Here is a 24,970-nt window from a genome sequence, read left to right on the forward strand (position 1 = left end):
GTGTGACTCAGCTGACTTCTGACAGACCACAGACTGGCACAGCATCCACATGTGTCTCCTTTCAAACAGGCTCTTGATGTTTCCTCCCACATCATTCTGGCCTCTCAGTCTCCTTTGTTCTCCAGCTCTGTAGCTCCATCTGATGAAGCTTCAGTTTTCCATGTTGGTAACAGTAAACTACAGCCTCTGCTGTCAGCTGGGTAACTAAACAGAGCTGCAGCACGTCTCTGCGGTGGTGCTACATCCAGCCTGCAGACGGCCGTCTACATGTTGTAGTGGTTTACACTCACACGACGTGCGGCGAAGTTGATGGAGTAAAGGTTAGAGTGAAAGAAGCTGAGGATGGGGTGTCAATGTGGAGCGATGAGGTGACCACCCTGCAGTCTACAGTAGAGAGTATGAAGGAGGAGCTGTCTGACCTGAAGGATAAATGTGATGAAGGCAGGAAGCGGAGAGCTAACATCCACATCATAGGGATCCCAAAGGGCCTGGACTCGAGCTCCTCCACGGCCGTATCCGTGCTACTACGTGAAGTGCTGGGTATGGATAAAGACGTTATTGTCGACCGCTCACACAGGAGCCCTATCCTGAGAAAGCCAGCTGGTAACCCGCACGCCGTCATAGCCGAGCGTCACTACTACCAGGATTGTGTGGCTACGCCGTGCCAGGGCCAAAGCCCCGCTTGAGTTTAACGGACAACCTATTGCAATATTACGACTGGGCGATATGACCCAAAGTTCATATCTCGATATTCTTTAGCTGGGTGGCGATATACGATATATATCTCGATATTTTTAAAGCCAGAAAGTACGAACAAAAAGAGAGTTCTTAGTCAAAGCTGTGTCCCAAATCTCACACAGGCACATTTATTAACATACAGCGTAGATGTACATGAAACAGTTACTCAGAAATAAATGATCAGCATTTATTAAATAATAATGCTCCATAAATAAAAGAAAACTGTTGTTTTTGTGCATAACAAAAAGCTCACAATCGTGCAGTCAAAATGTAAACAGACGCTGAGCATAATAACAAGCAGCTGCTCTGTTCCCAGGTTCTACTGCGTGACTGACAGCCTGGAGTTTGAAATCCTCTTTGTAACCGAGTCAGGAGTGGACAAACATCTTGAGAAAGTTGAGGGTAAACAGGAATGTTTCCTCTGGATGAGTCCGACTGTACCAGAGGAAAAGGGGAAAGATGCAGAGAAGACAGCGCGAATGTAACAGGTGCCATTTATGGTCCTTATACACACTCAATACAGTAATATTACGTTGAAGCAGAGTACGTATCACTCCGCGAGGCTCCTCGTAGCTGTAATGCTCCAACAATCCATCAAGTGGTGCAGCCTCGTAGCTTAGTAAAGTCGTACCAAAACATCTTTTGAAAGGTTTCTGAGCGCCGTGTAGCACATAAAATCGGTTCGAGGTCAGTAAGCACAACCAGAATTCATCCATAAGGCGCACTGTCGATTTATGAGAAAATTACAGGATTTTAAGTGCAGAAAATATAGTTTATGGTTTTCATTTGATCTTAGCAAATATCTACGCCTCTAATTGGGACGATCACAGATTTTTCACTAATGTCTTTGCGCGGCTCCCCAATATGTCATCACACAATATCATCTTTGAGGGAGACCTAAACTGCTCATTATCTGCTATGGACCACAGTTCACACAAAAGTACACTTAGTCCAAAGTCAGCATGCGTCATTCAGAGCTTTCTTGATCATTATGGGCTGGCTGATGTATGGAGATTTCATAATCCTGCTTCACATCAATACTCTTTTTTTTCTAATGTCCATAAAACATATATTTGTATAGAAAAACGTCTCCCTTTAGTTACAGAATGTGATTATAAGACTCTGGTGATTTCTCCTCTTGTTTTTTCTGTCACGGCGAGTGAGGTGAGCCGTGTGGAGGCAATGAAGGAGGATCCAAACGCAGGCAGTCGTGAAGGTGTGAAGGTGGTTTATTGAGCATGAAAGTAAATACAAACGGCAAAGGGAGCTATGACTAACTAGACTGGGAACAAACTAACTACAGAACACGAACCTGAACATGAGCAGAAACACTTGGCGGTTGACAGCAGGGAAACACACAGATGACGCAGGGTGGAATACACAGACGGACCAGCAACTACAATGACGGCAGACATGACTTAAATACACAGAGAATCACAGGGGAATTACACACAGGTGGTGGACACAGCTGGGAATAATCAACAAGACGAGACAAAGGTAAAACTGAACACACTCACATGAGACGCAGACCATCACAATAAAACAGGAACAAGCAACCATCACACTAAGACACAAACTCGACATAGAGAGACAGGCAGAAAATGGCACATGGAGCTAGACAAATACTAAGCAGACACAACTGAAGAACAAATCCTAAACACCACAGAAACATGAAACTCAAATAATAAACATCATCATAATCAACACTACCAGAGAACAAGAAAACAACCCCTGATGCAAACTAAAACCAAAACATAATAAAACTCAAACTACTGGGTCCGACGGACCCAGAACCGTGACAGTACCCCCCCTCTAAGGGCTGGCTCCCGACAGCCCCAAACAAAAAAGCACAAAGCACCAAGCCAGGGCGGGCGGAGGGGGTCCAGGAAGGAGGGTCCGAAACAAAAAAACAAGGAGCACAAGAGACCAGAATAAACCAAAACAGGCCAACACAAAACAAGACCATTCACGAGTCCACAGTAAAGTCCGGGGGCCGACAACACAAGAGCCGAAACAGTTCAGGGGGCCGACCCTGCACACAGCAACGGCGGCGACGGGCAAACAGTTCAGGAGGCCGACCGTGCACACGGCAACGGCGGCGACGGGCAAACAGTTCAGGAGGCCGACCGTGCACACGGCAACGGTGGCGACGGGCAAACAGTTCCGGAGGCCGACCGTGCGTGCAGCAACGGCGGCGAGGAAGCAGGTCCGGGGGCCGACCGTGCGGACGGCAACGGCGGCGCGAATGCAGTTCTGGAGGCCGACCGTGCACACGGCAACGGCGGGCAAACAGTTCCGGAGGCCGACCACGTGGAAGGCAGTGGCGGCCACCGAGCAGGTCCGGAGGACGGCCGCGATGCCAGCGGCGGCGACGAACACCTTCCGGAGGCAGTCCCCGAAGGCCATGACGCCATCTTAGAGGCCCTGAAAACGGCCGGCAGAGGCGAGGCGGAACGGGTCGAGCTGGCACCGACGGCGGCATGGCAACCACAGGACCAGACGAGGCAGGACCAGACGAGGCCGGACCAGGCGAGGACGAAGCAGAGGCCGGACCAGGCGAGGACGAAGCAGTGGCCGGACCAGGCGAGGACGAAGCAGTGGCCGGACCAGGCGAAGATGATGAAGACACGGAGGCTGGACCAGGCGAAGATGATGAAGACGGCAGCGGGACGGCTGCGGAACCTGACGGCAGCGGGACGGCTGCGGAACCTGACGGCAGCGGGACGGCTGCGGAACCTGACGGCGGTGATGCTGCAGAAGGTGATGTGGAGATGTGCTGGCTGGGTCCTCCAGGACCACCAGCAGATGTGAGGATGTGCTGGGTGGGCTCCACGGGCCCTCCAGCAGACGAGGCTTGAGGCTGGCTGGGTTCTCCTAAACCCCCAGCAGACGACGCTTGAGGCTGGCTGGGTTCTCCTAAACCCCCAGCAGACGACGCTTGAGGCTGGCTGGGTTCTCCTAAACCCCCAGCAGACGACGCTTGAGGCTGGCTGGGTTCTCCTAAACCCCCAGCAGACGACACTTGAGGCTGGCCGGGCTCCTCAGGCCCTCCAGCCGACGAGGCAGGACGCTGGCTGGGTTCACCTGAACCCCCAGCTAACATGACTTGAGACTGGACGGGCTCCTCAGGCCCTCCAGGGAAAGCAGTCTCTGAAGCAGCAGGTACGGAGACCTCTGCCAGTGTGGACACTGGCTGGGACTGAGCAGCACCGTGGCTAGACTCAGGCAGCAACAGTGGGATACAGTCCTCAGAGGGCTGGAAGTGTTCCCCAATACACTCAGCAGAGGACTGAGGCGGACGGGTGAACTCACTTGAGCTCTCAGGGGGTGCTGAGAGCCGAGACTGTTCAGGTGAGTTCTCCGGTGAGGCTGCTGGTGCTGGTGTCTTGACCTCTAGGGGTCCAGAGTTGGCTGGTGACTGACACCCAGCCTCTGGGGAGGCCCTAGAGGGAGCAAATGTCTCTGAGATGGCCAGCTTAAATGAACCAGCAAAAGTTTGTGTGGAGTGTGTTCCCTGCTTGTAATGAGGCTGTGAGGATAAAGGCTGGGTAAATGAGTGGACAGGCTGCTGAACTGGTGGCAACTGAGCTACAGGTAGCAAAGTAGTAACAGGTGGTGGAGTGGCTGGCTGAACTGATAAGGCTGATGACTCTCTTGCCAACTGAGCTATTGACTGGGCTATGGACTGTAACATGGTGTCTACTGGGTCTGACTGTGACTGTGATGGAGGTGATGAGTGAGTGGCTGACTGAGTTAGCGACTGCTGGGAAGCTAACCGAGCTACCGGCTGAGCAGCTGACTCAACGAACACAGCCCCGGTATAAACAGTCATATGAACTGGTGAAACAGACAGAGCGTCTTTTCCACTCACCACAGCCGCCAGTTCTGAAGTCCTATTCTCCAGCTGTGGGGCGACGCGCCGACGGCGCGATCGTCGCTTCCTCCCGGGCAAAACCTCCGGCGGGCCGGGCAAAACCTCCGGCGGGCCGGGCAAAACCTCCGGCGTCCGGCTGGGTTGGGAAGCGATAGCGGCTGGTGGGTGTAGGTGAAGTTCGTGAAGGATGAAGTCTTGCGCGAGTGGGTGTAGTGAGTCCAATAGCCAGGGATAATCCGTGAGCAGCTGTTGCAGTCTGGCTTCCAGAACGTGGAGGAATGCTTCTCCCTCATGCTCTAGCCACAGGTTGATTATTTGTGAAGCGGAGTTTGTGATGAGGTCCCGAAGCTCCGTGGGTGGGGTGAATGCCGCTGGATCCATATCTGGCTGGTCCGTACTGTCACGGCGAGTGAGGTGAGCCGTGTGGAGGCAATGAAGGAGGATCCAAACGCAGGCAGTCGTGAAGGTGTGAAGGTGGTTTATTGAGCATGAAAGTAAATACAAACGGCAAAGGGAGCTATGACTAACTAGACTGGGAACAAACTAACTACAGAACACGAACCTGAACATGAGCAGAAACACTTGGCGGTTGACAGCAGGGAAACACACAGATGACGCAGGGTGGAATACACAGACGGACCAGCAACTACAATGACGGCAGACATGACTTAAATACACAGAGAATCACAGGGGAATTACACACAGGTGGTGGACACAGCTGGGAATAATCAACAAGACGAGACAAAGGTAAAACTGAACACACTCACATGAGACGCAGACCATCACAATAAAACAGGAACAAGCAACCATCACACTAAGACACAAACTCGACATAGAGAGACAGGCAGAAAATGGCACATGGAGCTAGACAAATACTAAGCAGACACAACTGAAGAACAAATCCTAAACACCACAGAAACATGAAACTCAAATAATAAACATCATCATAATCAACACTACCAGAGAACAAGAAAACAACCCCTGATGCAAACTAAAACCAAAACATAATAAAACTCAAACTACTGGGTCCGACGGACCCAGAACCGTGACATTTTCAATGTGTATTCCTGATGCCTGCTCCAACTATCAGCCATGGAGATTCAACTCAGTGTTGTTAGCAGATGAAGAGTTTGTCAGTTACAAAAGGTCTCAAAGAGATTTTTTTTCTATCAATCAGACCCCAGAGATGTCATCATCAGTCATTTGGGAATCTCTAAAAGCATCTGAGAGGCCAAATAATTTCATTTTGTGCCAAACAGAATAGAATAGAATAGAATTAGAATAGAATTCAACTTTATTGTCATTGCACATGCACAGGTACAGGGTAACGAAATGCAGTTTGCATCCATCCAGAAGTGCTTTAGTGACATAGATATATTACAATATATATTAGCAATAATATAGATATGTGAGTATATTACAGAAATGGGTCTATTATGGTATGTTATAATGTACACGGTATGAAGTATGTTGTGAATATTCTATAACTATAAGTATGTACAGGCTGTAGTGAGTACGAGCTATGTACAGAATATGAACAGGATATAAATATGAAAAACTATACAGAATATGAAATAAATAACTTTACAGAAATCTGAGATATACAGCTATACAGAAATGGGAACTATGCAAGTTGTAAACAGTTGTAGGATTAAAGATTATCGAATGTACAGAATGATTATTTACACAGAGCTAGTGCAGTTAAGATAAGTGAGGGTGTAGATAGTTTCTACAGAGGCTATATAAAGTGCTAGTGGTTGTGAGTGGTGATTCAGTCCATGTTATTATTGTGTGTTTGAGGGTACAGTTGTCCATTGTGGGTGTGTGTATGTTCAGTCCATGAGTTTAACGTGGGTCAGATGTCAGGAGGCAGAGTTCAGGAGTCTGACAGCTGTGGGGAAGAAGCTGTTCCGGTACCTGGTGGTCTTAGTTCGGAGGCTCCTGTAGCGCCTCCCGGAGGGCAGGAGGGTGAAGAGTCCATGTGATGGGTGACTGGGGTCTTTGATGATTTTCCCAGCCCTTTTCAGACACCGCTTCCTGTAGATGTCCTTTATGGCAGGAAGTGGTGCTCCGGCGATGCGCTGGGCAGTTTTCACGACCCTCTGCAACGCCTTCCGGTCCGAGGCAGAGCAGTTCCCGTACCAGACTGTTATACAGTTGGTCAGGATGCTCTCGATGGTGCAACGATAGAAGTTCACCAGGATGTCTGAGGACAGGTGGTTCTTCCTCAGAGTCCTCAAGAAGAAGAGGCGCTGGTGAGCCTTCTTGACCAGCTTGGAGCAGTTGGTCGTCCAGATGAGATCCTCGGAGATGTGGACTCCCAGGAACTTGAAGCTGCTCACACGCTCCACAGCTGTCCCCTTAATGTGGATGGGTGGATGTGGGTCAGCATTCCTCCTGTAGTCCACGATGAGCTCCTTGGTCTTCTCAGTGTTAAGCAGCAGGTTGTTTCTGTCGCACCACTCAGCCAGACGATCCACCTCCTCCCTGTAGGCGGCCTCATCGTTGTCACTGATGAGGCCAATCACCGTGGTGTCATCTGCAAACTTAATGATGGTGTTGGAACCATCAGCAGGTCTGCAGTCGTGGGTGAAGAGGGAGTAGAGGAAAGGGCTCATCACACAGCCTTGTGGTACACCGGTGTTCATTGTGATGGTAGATGAGCAGTGGTTATCCAGCCGGACATGTTGGGGGCGGTTGGAATAAAATAGGGACCGAGCGCCTCTCTCAGTTAGCTGATGAAATGACTAAACTACATGCTGTGTACAGCCACTCTCCTGAGCCTGTATTATATACACAGCGGTTACAATGACAAACTGAATACAATCTCATATCTACAAAACAAGCTTAGTCAAAGTTGCAGCTACGCTTATGAACATGGAGAAAAAACAGGCGAGTTATCAGCTCACCAGCTACGACTAAGAACAGCTAACCAACTATCCTTGAGATCTACAATGACCAGGGAATAAGGTCTACAGACAACCAAACTATCCTTGAGATCCACAATGATTTCAATAAGGTGTTTGATATTCCCTCCTTGGGAGAAGATGCGATCGCTAGTCTGGAGGAACCTGTCTCTAATGTTGAAATTGAAACGGCCGTACGGAGCATGCAGTCTGGAAAATCTGCTGCCCCGACGGGTATCCATCTGATTTTTTCATAAAGTTTTCTGACCGACTGAATTCACTGTTAAAATCAACTTTTGAAGAATCCTTCCTCTCACAGTCGTTGCCTCCAACAATGCATCAAGCAGTGATGTGTTTAATTGTAAAACAGGAAAAAGACCATTTAGATTGTCGTTCATGTCGTTTAATATCTTTGTTCAACACAGACACCAAGATCCTGGCTCAAGTGTTGGCCCGTCACTTACACAAGTATTTGTCCTCCATTATTTCACCAGACGAGCTTTATTAGGCACTCTTTTTTGAACATTAGAGCTCTATTAAATATCATTTATACCCATGTTAAAGGTGATACATTGGAAACTGTAATTTGGCTTGACGCAGAAAAGGCATTGGATCGGGTGAGATGGGATTTTTTTTTATACGCTTAAAAAATGTGTCTTTAATTTTGTATCTTGGATAAAAGTATTGTATTGCTCCCCTCTAACAGCCGTCCAGACTAACAATAATCTGCCCTCCAGGACAGGGATGCCCTCTGTCTCCTTTTTGCCATTGAACCGCTAGCTGTTGCTCTGAGACAATGTGTTGGTGTTGAGGGAAAACATGGAGGGGGTATCGAACATGAAGTCTCTCTTTATGCCGACGACATGATTTTATTTATTTCCAACCCATCGAACAGCCTCCGCAAACTTTTGGATAGACTTACAATAATAATAATAATAATAATACGTTTTATTTATAGGCGCCTTTAAGAGCCTCAAGGTCACCTTAATGCATACTTAAGGAATTTGGGACAATTTCTGGATATAAAGTGAATTTTGGGAAGAGCGAGGCAAAGTCTATCTGTACGACAACTGGGGAGTTTTGTGTATTTTAGCCCCTTTTAAACCCAGCTATAACAAGTTTAAGTACTCGGGCATCTGGGTGACAAGAAAACCACAAAGACTTGTATAAAACTATCTTCCTTTATTGTCGAAGCTTAAAGAGGATTTTGGAAAATGTGAGTTTTGCCTCTTTATATTTATGGTGGGAATGCAGAACAAGGAGCAAAGATGAATGTGATGCTGAATCAGCAGAAGACTTGGACTCATTTGATTCCAGCTTTGATATCATTGATTTCAATATGTCCATTTCTGTCACACTTCACCTTTAAAAGTGAAGCCATGAGGTTCCTGGAAGGAAAACACGACTTTTTCAAGTCTTTGTCCTGTTTTTATGAGAAATGTACGACTTTAATGTGAAACATTCAGAGTTTTTTCTATTGTTGTGTTTGTTTGAAGCTGCTTCCTGTTGGCTTCAGATGTTTGGAGTTTCCATTTTCTAAACTTCTACATTCTGAACCTTCTTCAGCTCTGAACAGATGATGAAACACTGAATGATTTCAAGCTCTTTGTCTAATAAACTTACATCTTTCATTCTTTATACAGATTGAGGGGCTGTGGTTTGTCAGAGATCAGCTGTGATTATCTGGCAGCAGCACTGAAGTCCAACCCCTCCCATCTGAGAGAGCTGGACCTGAGTAATGACTGGTTTTCGACTAAGAACAACCTGCAGGATCCAGGAGTGAAGCATCTGTGTGGTTTCCTGGAGAGTCCAGGATGTAAACTTGAAACTCTGAGGTCAGTCAGCATGTTTTAGTTGTGCTGAGATGAATATGATGTGAAAGTTGTGCTGACACTAAACTGCAGACATCAGGCTGATATTATACTGATCCACACTGAGGATCTTCATGGTAAAGTCTGTTTTCTTCTTCTCTGGTTTAGTCCATTGACTGCAGCAGAACAATGTTCACATTTCAAACCTTCAAAGAAGAAGAAAAATCCTCCACTGGAAAATTCACTGTGAAACTCTCAAACTCTTCATTGCACCTTAAAGTCTGTGTGACACTGAAATCCAAAGCAAAATGTGCGTTTGCTTTACAGACAGCAGTCCAACACAAACATACACACATCATCCAAAACACAGTCCAACATCCAAATCTCCTCCACTGCCAGCATGAATGATGGGAAAGAGAAGGAGGAACACTCTGACATTCAGGGTTAGAATGAGTTTCATCAAGCAGACTGTGAAGATCAAAGCTGCATTAGAAAGCTTACATGAATGAATGAGTGGACAGAAGTGGACAGAGATCATCTGAAGCACTTCAAAGGCTTTAAATCAGCACATTTCTCTTTATTCTTTATCAACTCTGTTAGTTTCTCTCAGTTTTCTGTGGAATGAAGCTAACAGCAGGCTAATAAGATGCTGACCAATAGGTTTCTATTAAAGGTTGTAATTTGTATATGAAAAAGTGCTTTGGCTCAGCAGGGATCAGCTTACAGGTAGAATACAGCTGCTGGATGGGATTAGCATGTCATAGCTATCTACCAAACTGCTAACTGGGGGATTTCAGGCCATCTATGGATCATTTTTGCTAACTGTTTATTCAGCTTAGGCTCACAGGGCTGCAGCCTGTGCCCTAGCTGTCATAGGGCAAGAGGCGTGGTCCACCTGCACAGGTGAGCAGTCCATCACAGGGCCAACAGAGAGCGACAGAGAAGCACTCCCTCACATCCACACCTACAGCCAATGTAGAAGCACCAATGAACCTAAGCAGCATTTCATTGGACTGTGGGAGAACATCCAACCTCCACAGAAAGGCCCAGCTGACCAACAAGCTTCAACCTACAACCTTCTTGCTCTAAGGCACTAGTGCTAACCACTTTTGCCCATTTCAGCCCAAATCCTGCATCTTCCTGTTTCTGACTCCAGGCCAGCTCCACTAACACTTTCTCATCAGACACTGCCACCTAGTGGAGGAAGTCTTAGTTCCATTTGAAGCTTCAGATTACAGTTAGTTCCTTTACAAAGAGGTGGAGGTGGTGGGGCCACAGCACCATCATCACTGAGTGCCATAGGACACTTAACCTTTGTTTCCATATGCTGGGAACTTCCTGTTGTTCCAAGGAGGACTGGAAAATGTGTGAAAATCTCCCAGTCAGTTCCTCACAGCACACTTCAATCATTTCCCTCCCACAGCATCAGGACCAGGGCTTTTTCTCTCTTTGGTCCCACTAAGAGATTTCCACACAAACACCTCATCAGTGGGACTCTCAGAGCTACCAGCCCTTTGCTACAATCACAAAGCTCTTCATTGAAATCAATGATATCAAAGCTGGAATCAAATGAGTCCAAGTCTTCTGCTGATTCAGCATCACATTCATCTTTGCTCCTTGTTCTGCATCCCCACCATGGACTTCATTCCTTTCCAAGCCAGCCTTGAGTGTCCTTTATTCAGCTCATCCTCTGCTTTACTTTTACACCTGATTTTAGCTGCTTTATCTCTCTTTCAACAGGTTTCTGTGCCTCAATCTTTTTCTTCTCTCCCTCATAACAAGACAGCTTCTTCTGCCTGAGAACATGTTGGAGTGATTTACTAATCCAGGGCTGCTTATTGGGGAAAATACTTCCTGTTTCCAAAGTAATCCCCATTTTTCCCAGAAAGAAATGTCAGTAGAAATCGATGATCTAAGTGAGAACATGAGCCCTTAAAAAGTCCCAGTGGGTGCAGTCAAAGCAGTCCCTCAGTCCCAGTATAGAGTCTTTGGTCCAGACTGGAACAGCTGTGTGCCCAGTTTGAGCTCTCTTCAGTGCTGTGACCTGACAGACCCAGAGGGGCCATCACATCACATTTAGAAGCTCCCCTGATGGAGCCACAACACATGTCCAATACTTAGTCTGTCTTGTTGGACCAACTGGAAGAAATGATTCAAGGACTTAGTCACAGAACAGAGATTCAAATCTCCAAAATCCAACTGGCTGCATCAGGACATATAGTCTGAAACTCTGCACAGTTTCCTGTTTGAAGCTGCTTCCTGTTGGCTTCAGCTGTTTGGAGTTTCCATTTTCTAAACTTCTACATTCTGAACCTTCTTCAGCTCTGAACAGATGATGAAACACTGAATGATTTTGTAACCTGGACGTGTGTCCCTCTATCTATAAAGAGATGATCTATACTGCTCGCCCAAGTGCAATGTCTACAATATCCGAATCTAGGTTTGGGAAGGAGATTGGCGGTAGCAACTCTGTAAGAGCAATGAGACTTCCAACCCACATAACACGCACGACCACAGGCTTGTGAAACAAAGTTTGCTTTATATATTTCCTTTTGGATCAGTTCCCTTTGCTCATCCTCAATGTAGGGATATCTTCAAATGCAGTAACCATCTCAAATGCATCACAAAAATAATTGAAACAATCAAAATAGATGTAAGACAAGAAACACAATATTTCAACACCCCAAAGAAAAGGAAAAAAGAAAAGAAAATAGCATGTGAGTGTCCAGTTCCTTATGGTGTCAGTTTATTCAGTTACCCACTGTCCTGGGTTAAGAACTGAAAACAACCTGAATCTCAGGCGGAGAAAAAGTAGCAAAAGAAAATGATAAGGTATCTCTCAGGTGGGCTTCCTTTTGTTTTTTTCCCTACCGCCCTCCTGGTACGGCAGGCATCAACGTGTCGGCGTCCTGACACAGAGAAGGCCTCCACAGCAGCAACAGTGTCTTAGACCCACGATACCAGCTCCTCACTTGGCACCCATGGAACTGTACCTCAAAAAAAAACCAGTCTGCACACAAAAATGCAGAATGTTAGATGTCCACATTCCTTAAATGTCCTTGTTCCTAATGTCCTTGGTTCTTTTGAAATATTAAAATAAATTTGCATCTTGTGACACATTAAAAGTAAACACACCGGTATTACTGTGCATCACCCGCAGTTACAGTAACAGCACAGCTATTGCACGTGAACTGCGCATAACCACTTAGCTGGCCGCGGCTGAACTAGCAGGCCCAAGAAAGTAAAACACTAGACACTCATAATAAACAAAACTGTCACAACATTGCAATACTATGAAAACACATCTTAAACATCATTAAACACATTTACTACTATTCTGACTGGTTAGTTATTTTTTTCCAGTGCATTGAACTGCAATAGCGGTGCTAAGTGAGCTAGGCTAACTCACCAGAATAGTTCAAAAAGTTCAAAGAAATACTCCGGCTCCTTTCAGGTAGGTACCCGTCTGTGGTTCACCGCTAACGACAGCTCTCTCACAAATGTTAATTAAACCTCTTTCCTCTCTTTCAACTGGAAAAAACCGTGCTCCGCGGCAGCATGGAGTTTTTCCTTGCCGTCCTTTTTCCTCTACACCACACCTTCACGTGCACGGAGCCGCAGATGGTGCCTTCAGGGCAAGCCCGGAAATTAAACTATCAGACAAGGACTACGATGCATTCAAAGAACCCTGTACTTCTGATTGCTGTAAATCTTACCAGGGTTACATTCTCCCCCTCTAGACTGCATGAGTCCCAGCATGCATACCTGCCCCTACCGGTACAGACACATGTGAAATAGCAGCCCCTAAAGCCTGAAAGAATGAACTAATGGCCAAGGTTAAAGGCTCCCCCAGCTCATCGTAGGTGAGTTTCCGAGGCGGACGTCTCTCCCTAGTAGAACGCCGGACACTTGCGTTCTCGGACTCTTGACTCTCAGATACTACATTGTCAGTGTCTGCAACTACAGGGTCTGTGGTGATGAGATCTGTGTTCTCTTCATCAGGTGAGATTTGTGTCACATCAGGTTCAGGAATATCAATGACAATATGGTCCGGAGTCCTACAGTGTGAAGTAGGATGTGTAACTGAACCACTATTCTCAGAGCTAACATAAGGAGTTCCTGGTTGAAGCTCGTGAGTAGGTCTTTCAGGTAAGTGTGCGGAACTTTGGGGCACAAAAGAAGGGGTGTCTGGGTTTAATACCCTGGAAACTGGCTGAGGCTCATTGAAGCCTCCTTCCCTCTGCAGGAAAGGACCCTTCGTGATGATTTCTGGCATCCATGTATTAGGATACAGTTCATCTTCATCACTGTACGACTCGTCCTCCTGACAATCAGTGTCCCCTTGCACGCCTTTTGTTGTTTTGCCCCTCAGTCTCATTTTTCTCGATGCGTCAGTGGAAGAACTTTGCTCTCTGATCTCAGTTACAGGTAGGAACCCGCACGGCAAAAGAAGGTCTCTATGCAACGTACGGTGTGGCCCCTCCCCTGTCTCAGGTTTGACTACATAAACAGGACTGTCGCTAATCCGTCTGACAACAACATGGATTTTCTGTTCCCACCGATCTGCCAGTTTGTGTTTCCCCCTGATATTCACGTTTCTCACTAAGACCCTATCCCCTTCTAAGAGTTCAGCTGCCCTGACCTCCCTGTCAAACCTAGCCTTGTTCTTCTCTCCCATCTTCTTGGCATTTTTAGCAGCTAATGAGTAGCTCTCCTGTAGGCGTTGACGAAGGCCCTTGACATACTCTGAGTGGGTCTTGTGACTTGCCATATCAGGTTGGATTCCCAGGACAAGATCAATCGGCAGTCTGGGCTGCCTACCAAACATTAGTTCGTAAGGCGAATAGCCTGTTGTACTGTTTCTCGTGCAATTGTATGCGTGGACCAGAGGTTTGACAAAATCTCTCCAATGATATTTGTCTCTTTCTTCCAGGGTCCCTAGCATACCAAGGAGGGTCCGGTTAAATCGTTCCACTGGGTTTCCCCGGGGATGGTACGGGGTGGTACGAACTTTGTCTGCTCCAATCAGTGTGCAGAGTTCTCTGATCGTCTTAGACTCAAAGTCCCTGCCCTGGTCGCTGAGCAGACGACTGGGGAACCCGTAGTGAACAATAAAGTTCTCCCATAAAGCCTTCGCAACAGTTCTGGCTTTCTGATCCCTAGTCGGCACCGCCACAGCAAATTTTGTAAAGTGGTCGGTGATGACTAAAATGTTTCTCGTGTCTCTATCATCCGGCTCAAGGGATAGATAATCCATACAAAGAAGTTCAAGTGGATAAGTAGCAGAAATGTTTTCCAAAGGCGCGGCCCTCTGAGGCACAGCCTTCCGCCTGAAACAGCGTTCGCACTTTTTGCACTTCTCCTCGATGTCTCTGGCCATTCTCGGCCAGTAGAACCTGGCACGAGCAAGCTGAAGTGCACGCTCAGAACCGAGATGGCCAACATCATCATGCACTCCTTGCAGTGCCCTCTCTCTGAACTGTTCGGGTAAGACCAACTGATACACCAGTTCGCCTCGCTCAGACCACTTCCTGTACAGGACACCATCCCTGAGTTCAAGTTTTTTCCACTCCCTAAAAAGAAGTTTGACATCGGGATGTTCAAGGTTTGTCTCTCTGAAACTGGGTTTTACAGCTCTCCTCACAAAGGTGATGACACGTGAGAGAGACGGATCATTATTTTGAGCATTACACCAGTCAGAGTTAGCCATGGATGGTAAAGTGTCCTCATCGAAAACATCAGGCACTACAGAAGGGTCGACAACAAGAGACTCCGCAATGACAGGCTGCTCTGAATGAGGGTGACGTTCATCTTTAACCATCACAAGATGACGTTGACATAATGCAGAGAACACCTCATGATCCATGTCATCTCCTGCTTCCATGAACCGTTTTTTCATGTCCTCTATTCTCTCTCTTTCTTTAGTGAAAGCTTCATCCTCAAGAGGCGGACCTTGAGGCCGCCGGGATAACCCATCTGCATCGCGGTTGGCCTGCCCTGCTCTGTACTTGATGGTAAACTGGTAAGTAGAAAGAGCGGCTAACCAGCGATGACCAGCAGCATCTAACTTCGCAGATGTCAAGACGTATGTGAGGGGGTTGTTGTCGGTAAGCACAGTGAAACTTGACCCATAAAGGAAATCACTGAACTTTTCACAAACGGCCCACTTTAAGGCCAAGAATTCGAGTTTGTGCGTAGGGTAGTTTCTCTCGCTCTTGGAAAGACCTCGACTGGCATACGCGACAACTCTGAGCTTCCCCTCCTGCTCTTGATAGAGCGCTGCCCCCAATCCATCGCGACAAGCGTCAGTATGTACAACATATGGTAGTTGTGGATTCGCAAAAGCAAGGATGGGCGCAGACGTCAGTTTCTTGATCAGGGTTCTGAATGCACTCTCACACTCTGAAGTCCACTCCTCACCGAGCGGTGCATTAGGGCTCACAAGAGTTGTGAAGCGTTCCCTCTTGTACACTTTGCCCCTTTTCTTTGGTGGATAGTAGCCTGCTGTCAGGCTATTAAGAGGTTTGGCTATCTGGGAATATCCTTCGACAAACCGCCGATAATACCCTGCGAAGCCTAAGAAACATTTAAGCTCTTTCCTATTTGAAGGACGAGGCCAGTCTCTCAAGGCGGATATCTTGTCAGGGTCAGTATGAACTCCTCGTGCATCCACGACATGACCAAGATACTTTACTGACGTCTTAAAGAAGTGACATTTCTCCGGAGAAAGCTTTAGACCGAAATCTTTAAGACGGTTCAGCACCTTCATGAGTCGTGCTTCATGTTCTTCCAATGTGTCTGAAAAGACAATCAAGTCGTCCAGAAACACCAATACCTCATTGAGATGCAAGTCACCGACACACCTTTCCATAAGGCGCTGAAAAGTGCTTGGTGCGTTCGTGACACCCTGAGGCATGCGATTGAATTCAAAGAAGCCGAGGGGACACGTGAAAGCGGTTTTAGGCTTGTCTTCTTCGGCCATCTCAACCTGGTAATAACCAGATTTAAGGTCCATGACGGAGAACCATTTAGCACCGCTAAGGGCAGCAAAGGTCTCCTCAATGTTCGGAAGAGCGTATGCATCTCTGATGGTTCGAGCATTTAGCTTCCTGTAGTCGATGCATAACCTGATAGAACCATTCTTCTTCCGGACCAAGACCACTGGGGATGCAAAAGGGCTCTGTGACTCTTTAATGATTCCTGCATCAAGCAGTTCTTTAAGATGCTCCTTGACTGCCTCCCTGTCACTGGGATGAATAGGCCTTGGCCTCTCCTTAAAAGGAGTCTCGTCATGTAGCCTGATGTGATGTTTCACTGCAGTGGTGTGACCATATGACAGGTCATCCACAGCAAAGACTTCTGGAATAGATCTAAGCTTGGTGGTGATACGATCTTTCCATTGTTCAGATATTGGTGAATCATCAAGATTGAACTCGAGGTTGTCACTGTCAGGCTTATTGTGATGAGAGTCACCTTTCACTGGTCCAAGTGATGTGACCTGCTGAGCTGCACATATTTGAGCAATGATGCATTTTGGCTGCAGCGTAACATCATGGTCACTAAGATTGCGCAGGACGACCGGGACCTTGCAGCGAGACTTAGATGGAATGTCCATCAGAGCAGCTTCAAGGAACACGCCACCTGGCAACCTGTGATGTTCATTGGGTTCAAGCACAAATGTGGTCTGACTGTTCCTTTTCAACCTGACATCACCTGTGATGCAGCACTTTTGTTTTGCAGGGATGGTGATGTGATGGGGTTTCCACCATGTAACCTGACAGGATGAGCATGGTTGTTGAGGTCATGGATCTGGGCAATATGCTGGAAGATCACTGCAAAATCTCTAGAGAAGAGTTTGCAAACAACCTCTGGACCATCCTGTTCAAGTACTTGTTCATAAAGTCGTAATAACACATTGGTACCAATCAACAGGGGGGTCCTGCTGTTGAACTGACACTCTGGCACCACAAGTGCTAACACGACTAGCTCCTCTTTCCTGCCAGGAACAGACAGCGGGAAAGTGACACGCGCTTCTATGTAACCAAGATAGGGGACCTGCTGTCCACCTGCTCCTTCGATTTCAAGAAGGGCATGAATTGGATGTATAGGTAAGTGAGACAGATGGTTCTTATGGAAACACTCGGACACTGTTGTAACTTGTGAGCCGGTGTCCATTATGGACTCACACTGCACACCCTCAAGAAAGACAGAAGCCGCACAACGAGGACCTACAAGCCCTGCAGGTATAGATCGCTCTGTGCAACGGTAGGTTTCAGTCATTGTGTGGGTTATGACTTCCTTCTGTGTTCCAGCACCATCAACTGATCTGTTGGGACAGGGGTTATCATCAACTGCAGCTCCTGGACGTCCCACTACAGGAGCTGCTACTAGTTTAAAGTGAATGGGGAAGCAGCCTGCTGAGCTAAAAACTTATCCTGCCTCTCCCGGAGTTCTGCATTTTTCTTGCGAACCAGTGCGGGGTTGGGTTCATTCGAGCAATGAGCAGCAATGTGGTTGTCTTCCCCACACTTAAAACAAAACCACGGCCTCGGCATTCCAGGCACCTTAAGGCCCCTCTTCATGTTACTACTACTGATTGCAAAGCAGTCGGTCTTTTCAGTACTCTCTCTCTGATTTTGTGCTAGTTTTTCAACTTGCTTTGTCAGTTCAGCTATCTTGTTCTCAATATCAGAGGTTTCATCTCGCTTTGCTTTTACCACTAGGGGAGGATTACTATCATGAGTGAGGCTCGGTGGCTTTTTGTTTAGCTTTTCCAACTGTTTAGTTAGCTCATTTACTTTCTTTTCAAGCTTTGATGTCTCATTCGGCTTTGAGTTAGGCAGTGGGACAGGCTCACAGTCATAAGAGGGCATATCAAAAACATGGTGGGCATACATGTTAGCTTTCGAAGCACCTAAATGCTTTTTCATCCTATCTAGCTTTGTGGAACGGCGGTCTTCCTCAGTTCTCAGCATGAGGAGGAATTCAGGAAATGTTGGTGGATTTCCCTTTTTGCACTCTAACTGTAAGCCGATGATGATGCTCTGATCCCAACAGCCCCTACAAAACTGTCTGAGCAAATGATCATTGGAATTTCCAGCTGAGGCTCCCCCTCTAGAAATTGTTCTTGTGAGGAGGCTATGGAGCCCGTTCAAGTATGCTGATGGCTTCTCTCCACTATCTTGGTTAGAGCCGAGAAATGCCGCAAACAACTCCTCTCCATCCTCCACAACACCAAAAGCAGAGTCAAGTTGAGTGATGTAGACACTTGGTGGTGAAGAGATGCCAAGAGGCTTCACAACATCAGCTGCTGGACTCAGCAAGCTCTCAAGAATCCTTCTCACCTTGTGAGCATCATTCAAGGAAGGATCGTTAAGGAGAAGATCAACTTGGGTGTGCCATGTTTCGTAGTCCACCTCACCGTTTGGCCTTGGCATCCGCCCAGAGAAGGTGCGCAACCTTATTTGTGGGGATGGTGAAGTGGTGGACTCACTTCGGATGACATGCTCCACAATCACTCTCTGGATCTGGGGGGGGTTAAAAACATCCTCACTGATGTGGACTGGGCTCGTTGGTAAACTAGCAGATGCACTATAAACATGTGTGGGCTCTGCAGGCTCATTTTGATCATTATTAGGTGTGTTAGCATTTTGAGCTGCATAGGGCTGTGTAGCATTACTGTGTACGTCATGTGATGTGCCCTGGTTCCCATGCAGTTCCTCCTGAAGCACATTCAAGAAACCTTTCCTGCCACTGCCTGCGACAGACTTTAGTTCGTCCAGGTATCTGCAAGCTATCTCCCTCCCCACCACTTCCTGACAAACATCTCTAATGGTCCTCGCAAACCACATCACAGCTGGGTCCTTTGGACTTGGTACGGTACCCAAAGTAATGGGGTCGATTCTAGAGATAGACCTGTCAGATGCATACTGGACCAGGGCTCTACCCTCTGGTTGTCCTGATTCGTCAGGGATCCTCACTAATTTAGAAATATCTCCATTAACTTTGAACACAGCAGTTATTTCCTCATCTGTGTATTCTGGTCCTATACCTGTTACATACAGGGAGTTTTGACCATTAACCTCAAAACGATTGCAAATATCCATACCTGACTCAGTGGAACAAATCTCAAAAATCTCAAACGTGCGTAGTGTGGGGTGGAAGATCAGAAAGCTACTATTAACCAATCTCCTGGCTGGCTCGCCACTTTTTATGTAACCTGGACGTGTGTCCCTCTATCTATAAAGAGATGATCTATACTGCTCGCCCAAGTGCAATGTCTACAATATCCGAATCTAGGTTTGGGAAGGAGATTGGCGGTAGCAACTCTGTAAGAGCAATGAGACTTCCAACCCACATAACACGCACGACCACAGGCTTGTGAAACAAAGTTTGCTTTATATATTTCCTTTTGGATCAGTTCCCTTTGCTCATCCTCAATGTAGGGATATCTTCAAATGCAGTAACCATCTCAAATGCATCACAAAAATAATTGAAACAATCAAAATAGATGTAAGACAAGAAACACAATATTTCAACACCCCAAAGAAAAGGAAAAAAGAAAAGAAAATAGCATGTGAGTGTCCAGTTCCTTATGGTGTCAGTTTATTCAGTTACCCACTGTCCTGGGTTAAGAACTGAAAACAACCTGAATCTCAGGCGGAGAAAAAGTAGCAAAAGAAAATGATAAGGTATCTCTCAGGTGGGCTTCCTTTTGTTTTTTTCCCTACCGCCCTCCTGGTACGGCAGGCATCAACGTGTCGGCGTCCTGACACAGAGAAGGCCTCCACAGCAGCAACAGTGTCTTAGACCCACGATACCAGCTCCTCACTTGGCACCCATGGAACTGTACCTCAAAAAAAAACCAGTCTGCACACAAAAATGCAGAATGTTAGATGTCCACATTCCTTAAATGTCCTTGTTCCTAATGTCCTTGGTTCTTTTGAAATATTAAAATAAATTTGCATCTTGTGACACATTAAAAGTAAACACACCGGTATTACTGTGCATCACCCGCAGTTACAGTAACAGCACAGCTATTGCACGTGAACTGCGCATAACCACTTAGCTGGCCGCGGCTGAACTAGCAGGCCCAAGAAAGTAAAACACTAGACACTCATAATAAACAAAACTGTCACAACATTGCAATACTATGAAAACACATCTTAAACATCATTAAACACATTTACTACTATTCTGACTGGTTAGTTATTTTTTTCCAGTGCATTGAACTGCAATAGCGGTGCTAAGTGAGCTAGGCTAACTCACCAGAATAGTTCAAAAAGTTCAAAGAAATACTCCGGCTCCTTTCAGGTAGGTACCCGTCTGTGGTTCACCGCTAACGACAGCTCTCTCACAAATGTTAATTAAACCTCTTTCCTCTCTTTCAACTGGAAAAAACCGTGCTCCGCGGCAGCATGGAGTTTTTCCTTGCCGTCCTTTTTCCTCTACACCACACCTTCACGTGCACGGAGCCGCAGATGGTGCCTTCAGGGCAAGCCCGGAAATTAAACTATCAGACAAGGACTACGATGCATTCAAAGAACCCTGTACTTCTGATTGCTGTAAATCTTACCAGGGTTACAATTTCAAGCACTTTGTCTAATAAACTTACATCTTTCATTCTTTATACAGATTGACTCTCTGTGGTTTGTCAAAGATCAGCTGTGATTATCTGGCAGCAGCACTGAAGTCCAACCCCTCCCATCTGAGAGAGCTGGAGCTGTATGGAAACAACCTGAAGGATCCAGATGTGAAGCAGCTGTCTGATCTTCAGCAGAGTCCAGACTACAGACTGGAGACTCTGGTGTAAGTAGAGTGATGGAGTGAGTGGGTGGTGCTGTCAGCAGTATTGTACTAAACACAGTCAGTATGAAACAAAGATCCAGTGTTTCCTGTAAAGCTGCAGCTTCTCAGTGAAGCTGTGAGAGGAGAACGGTGACAGGCTTCAGGATTGGACACAAACACTTCCTGTTTCTCACCTTTATGGTCACCATAGTAACGTCTGACATGCTCTGATCAAACGCTGTCAACAGCCAATCAGCTCTCTGAACAAAGCAGCACGCAGACCAATGACTGCATTGATTTCCAAGTTTAAAGCAGTGAAGAACACAGTCTGTAGGTGAGGAAGAATTTAGTGAGAGCAGATGTTTGGATGGAATTCCTCCAGTTAACAGCTGGAACCGTCCATCTGGATTGTTGGGCTTGTTGTTGGGGTTCCTACAGAGCTCAGAGTGGACACACCAAGGTTCTTCTAATGAATGAAAGTCCAAACTCAAACTAGGAGGGAAAAAAATTTTCAGCAACTTCAATAAAAATCCAAAGATTAGAAAAAGTGAAGCAACAATGAGTCCTAGTACAGTCCCAGCACTGACGTCCCTGCTGCTCTTTATACTGGATGTGCTGCATCACTGACTGACAGCTGATGAAGAGTCTCTGGAAACACTCGTTTATCTCCTCTGCTCTTCCTCCTTCTCTCTGCAGGTGGAGGCCATGATGGTAAACAGGACGGTGTGTGTGCTGAGAGAGGAGCAGCTGTGTCCTGATGATCCAGAGAGGTTGAAGCAGCAGCAGCTTGTGTGTAGAGACGCTCTGACTGGGCCATGTTACTGGGAGGTGGAGAGGAGAGCTTCATCCAGCAGTGACTGACAGAGGAATGAAGTGCAGATGACTGTCAGTGCTGCAGAGTGAACTGCTCTGAGAACAGCTCCACTGTCAGACACAATGTAGAGTCCAGCATCAGCCCTGTGTGTCCCTCTGGATCTGACAGAGGATCATCAGTGTATCTGGACTGCTCTGCTGCTGCTCTGTCCTTCTACAGTCTCTGCACAGTCTCTGTCTCACTCTGGAAAGATTTTACAACTTGTTGTAATTACAGAACGTTAATATAATATTCAAACATGTGATCTTCTCTTTATTTCTGAATCTTTACCAAATAAAGAAAAACCAAACTAACAAACAGAAGCTGTCGTGTCCTTTTTCACCACATCTGTGAATCTTTTCTGTGTTTTTCCTCTTTTCCTCCTTCCTGCAGCTCCATCTTCATCATTCTGTGTCCAGTATATGTGAACACGTCCAAAGCATCTGAGCCTCATGTTACCCGTTTGTGTGAGTTACGCCTGTCGTTGTGTTGTGGTGTATAAATAAGGGGCAGGAGACAGCGCTGGATCTCCGAGTTCTTTACTCTCAATTTCTGCAACATCTGCAATATCTAGAAATGCAAACCTGTGAGCTGTGTGTGTTGTGCGTCTGCTCGGCCACCTCTCCTCCGGCCGTGCTGGAAGCAGCTGTGCGTTTGACAGTTTTATCGACTCGACAATAATCGAACAAATTAAATGTTCAAAAATATCAACTTAAGCACTTCAAAGTCAACAAAAAGCTTAAAACAATGAAATAATATTTCACTGACAAAACAACAGCTCATAAGAACGATACACAAAATAATACAGAAACAAACAAATAAAAGTTATTAACCAGGATCCATGTTTTTGTCACAAACACTGAATCAGCTGATTCACTCTTTATGTTTCTGAGTTTGTTTTGTGATTATAGTTCTGGTTTCTGTTTCTGTGTCTTCACTGTGTCCCACGTCTCCTTACTTTGGACTCTGTGTTATATTTCCTGTTTTACTTTGACAGTCCTGTGTTACTGTTTCCTGTCTCGTGTGTGTAATTGGTCCCAGCTGTGTTTCCCTCCTGCCTCCCGTTCCCTGATTACTAAACTGCGTCCACGCCGCCGGCGCTCCTCTCCACAGCTGGATTCCAGGATTTCAGAGCATCCAGCTGTGGTGAGTGATGGAGACACTTTCTCTGCTCCCTCAGTAATCAGGACAGTTTATTGAACATCAGAGGACATAAAGGACTGTTTTTCACCTGCCCGTTCTGAACCTGGACATTAAAGACTGCTGGCTTCAAGGACATTAATCCCAGTGTCAGCCAGCCAATAACAGCCTGTGTTTTTCAGCTCTTTAGGAGTCAGAAATGAGAAAGACACAGACTGCTAACCGCTCCCTGCAGGAAATAAGCTCCGCCTCTTCCTGTCCTGTATATGAGTGATTCTGACATGAGACACAATGAGTTTCCTGTTTATTGTGACTTAAAGCGAGCAGCAAAGACACTAAACTGTGTGTTTCCAGCTGAAGCTGCTTTTTGTGTTGCTCCCACAATCCTGTCTAAAACAGTCAGTGAGGAAAACTCAGTTTATGCTTCCAAGCTCATTGTGAGAGGGCACATTGTGTTCCTGCAAGTGCTGATTTTGTCTGCATCCCTGAGTTTAGTGAGCTGCCTCCAAGGACTTGTGAAGCCCAGTGTGTTAAGACTGCATCTCCCAGATGTTTCCACCTTTCCAGCAGAGACTATAAATGTTCCCACAAAGGCTCAAAGACGGTTTGATTTTCTGAGTGTTGGCCTCAAGAGATTGCTCAGTGAGCACCTGAGTGTTTCTGGGACATCGGACACTAACTGGAACTTCAAGTCTGGTTCTGAAGCTGCACATGCAAAGACTGTTTCTGGTTGTAGAGACCTGGCTGTTCCAGGGATTGTAACCTCCCCAGAGGCTGAGCTGCTGACCTCAGCTGACTCTGGAGCCTTGAAGGTAACTAAGTTTGCACCGCTCGGGTGAGCCATCTCAGCTGCAACAGCCTCCACAGAGAGCTCACGCAAGCTTACCCAGCCTGCTGAGGATTTTATGCTGCTGCAGCCCAAAAGGCATCCTGAGCTGGCTGACAGCCACCCACAGCTTCAGCTGCCTCAGCCAGGGGTCTCCACACCTGCTGGCCCTGCATCTGCTCTGACTGGGGGCTCCGGAGAGCCGCGCCAGCCATCCATCTCTGCTGGGGCTCCTGTTTGAGAATGTAGGAGTGTAAACTTCAAATATCTGCTCGGTTTGTCAAGATATCACATATTTGCAAAAGTGCTCTGACGTTTTTGGAGACGTCTGTTACCCACCATCTGGATAGCTAACCGGGAGGTCGAGGGTCATTAGAGCCGGCGAGAACAGCGGACTCCCGGCACATCGTTTTTGGACCCCCACGGCCTTTGGCTGTTCAGGTTTAAACATGATATATAAGTCACTTAGATCACGTAAAAATGTTATCGTTTGGCTTTTTTCAGGGTTTTTTGTTTGGTTTGGCTGAAGTTACAGTTTTCACACAGCTGAATAAACGTCAAACAGAAAAGTGATTAAACAGAAGTGTGAGACGGTCGAGAGTTTACTCCAGTGTCCTGTTAGATTTTAGACAGCAAGGAGCAGACGGCTGAGTTTATTAAACTCCACCCAGACAGCGGTGACGCGGATCTGAAGGCCAGACCGTCACAGCCGCTCACTTCCCGCCTACCCGACCTTTGGAGGACCCGGCCCACGTAGACCTTGAAGGCCGGGTCCTCAGGAGGATGCAGCCTGTGAGTTTGGACACGCCATGACACATGATGTTCTACAGCTGATGTGTTTAAATGAGCTCTACAGGTGATCAGACTTATTAACGTTACCAGCATAATAAACTGTCCTGTCACTGAAGGTGTCTGCCCAACAAGGACGTGGTGCTGAATGCATCCGGACCCCTGCTGACTGTCTTTGCAGCTTCGGTCAAAGGTACAGTGTCCACTGTGACCCTGAGAGCAGGACACAGCCAGAGGTGAGTCAGC

The 24,970-nt window shown here is 46.7% G+C and overlaps 1 protein-coding gene across 1 annotated transcript; it reads left to right on the plus strand.

The window, feature by feature from the left end:
• Positions 1-1,171: 1,171 nt before the first annotated feature.
• Positions 1,172-22,146, plus strand: LOC146548129 (ribonuclease inhibitor-like). Its single transcript, XM_085266298.1, has 4 exons — positions 1,172-1,226; positions 9,162-9,353; positions 20,964-21,137; positions 21,813-22,146. Exons 1-4 carry the CDS (start codon positions 1,198-1,200, stop codon positions 21,823-21,825), a joined length of 408 nt encoding a protein of 135 aa, XP_085122424.1. The 5' UTR covers positions 1,172-1,197; the 3' UTR covers positions 21,826-22,146.
• Positions 22,147-24,970: the final 2,824 nt, after the last annotated feature.

Source organism: Mchenga conophoros, linkage group LG23 (assembly GCF_057382185.1).
Source record: "Mchenga conophoros isolate Kocher_MC1m ecotype Shallow Benthic linkage group LG23, M_conophoros_male_GT1.1, whole genome shotgun sequence".
Lineage (NCBI taxonomy): Eukaryota > Metazoa > Chordata > Actinopteri > Cichliformes > Cichlidae > Mchenga > Mchenga conophoros.

What these genes read in the sequence shown, in the direction of transcription:
- LOC146548129 (XM_085266298.1), top strand. Translation starts at nt 1,198, where the DNA reads ATGCAGAGAAGACAGCGCGAATGTAACAG. An exon ending in AGACAGCGCGAATGTAACAG is followed by an intron (nt 1,227 to 9,161) that starts GTGCCATTTATG and finishes TTCTTTATACAG; the next exon opens with ATTGAGGGGCTGTGGTTTGT. An exon ending in TGTAAACTTGAAACTCTGAG is followed by an intron (nt 9,354 to 20,963) that starts GTCAGTCAGCAT and finishes TTCTTTATACAG; the next exon opens with ATTGACTCTCTGTGGTTTGT.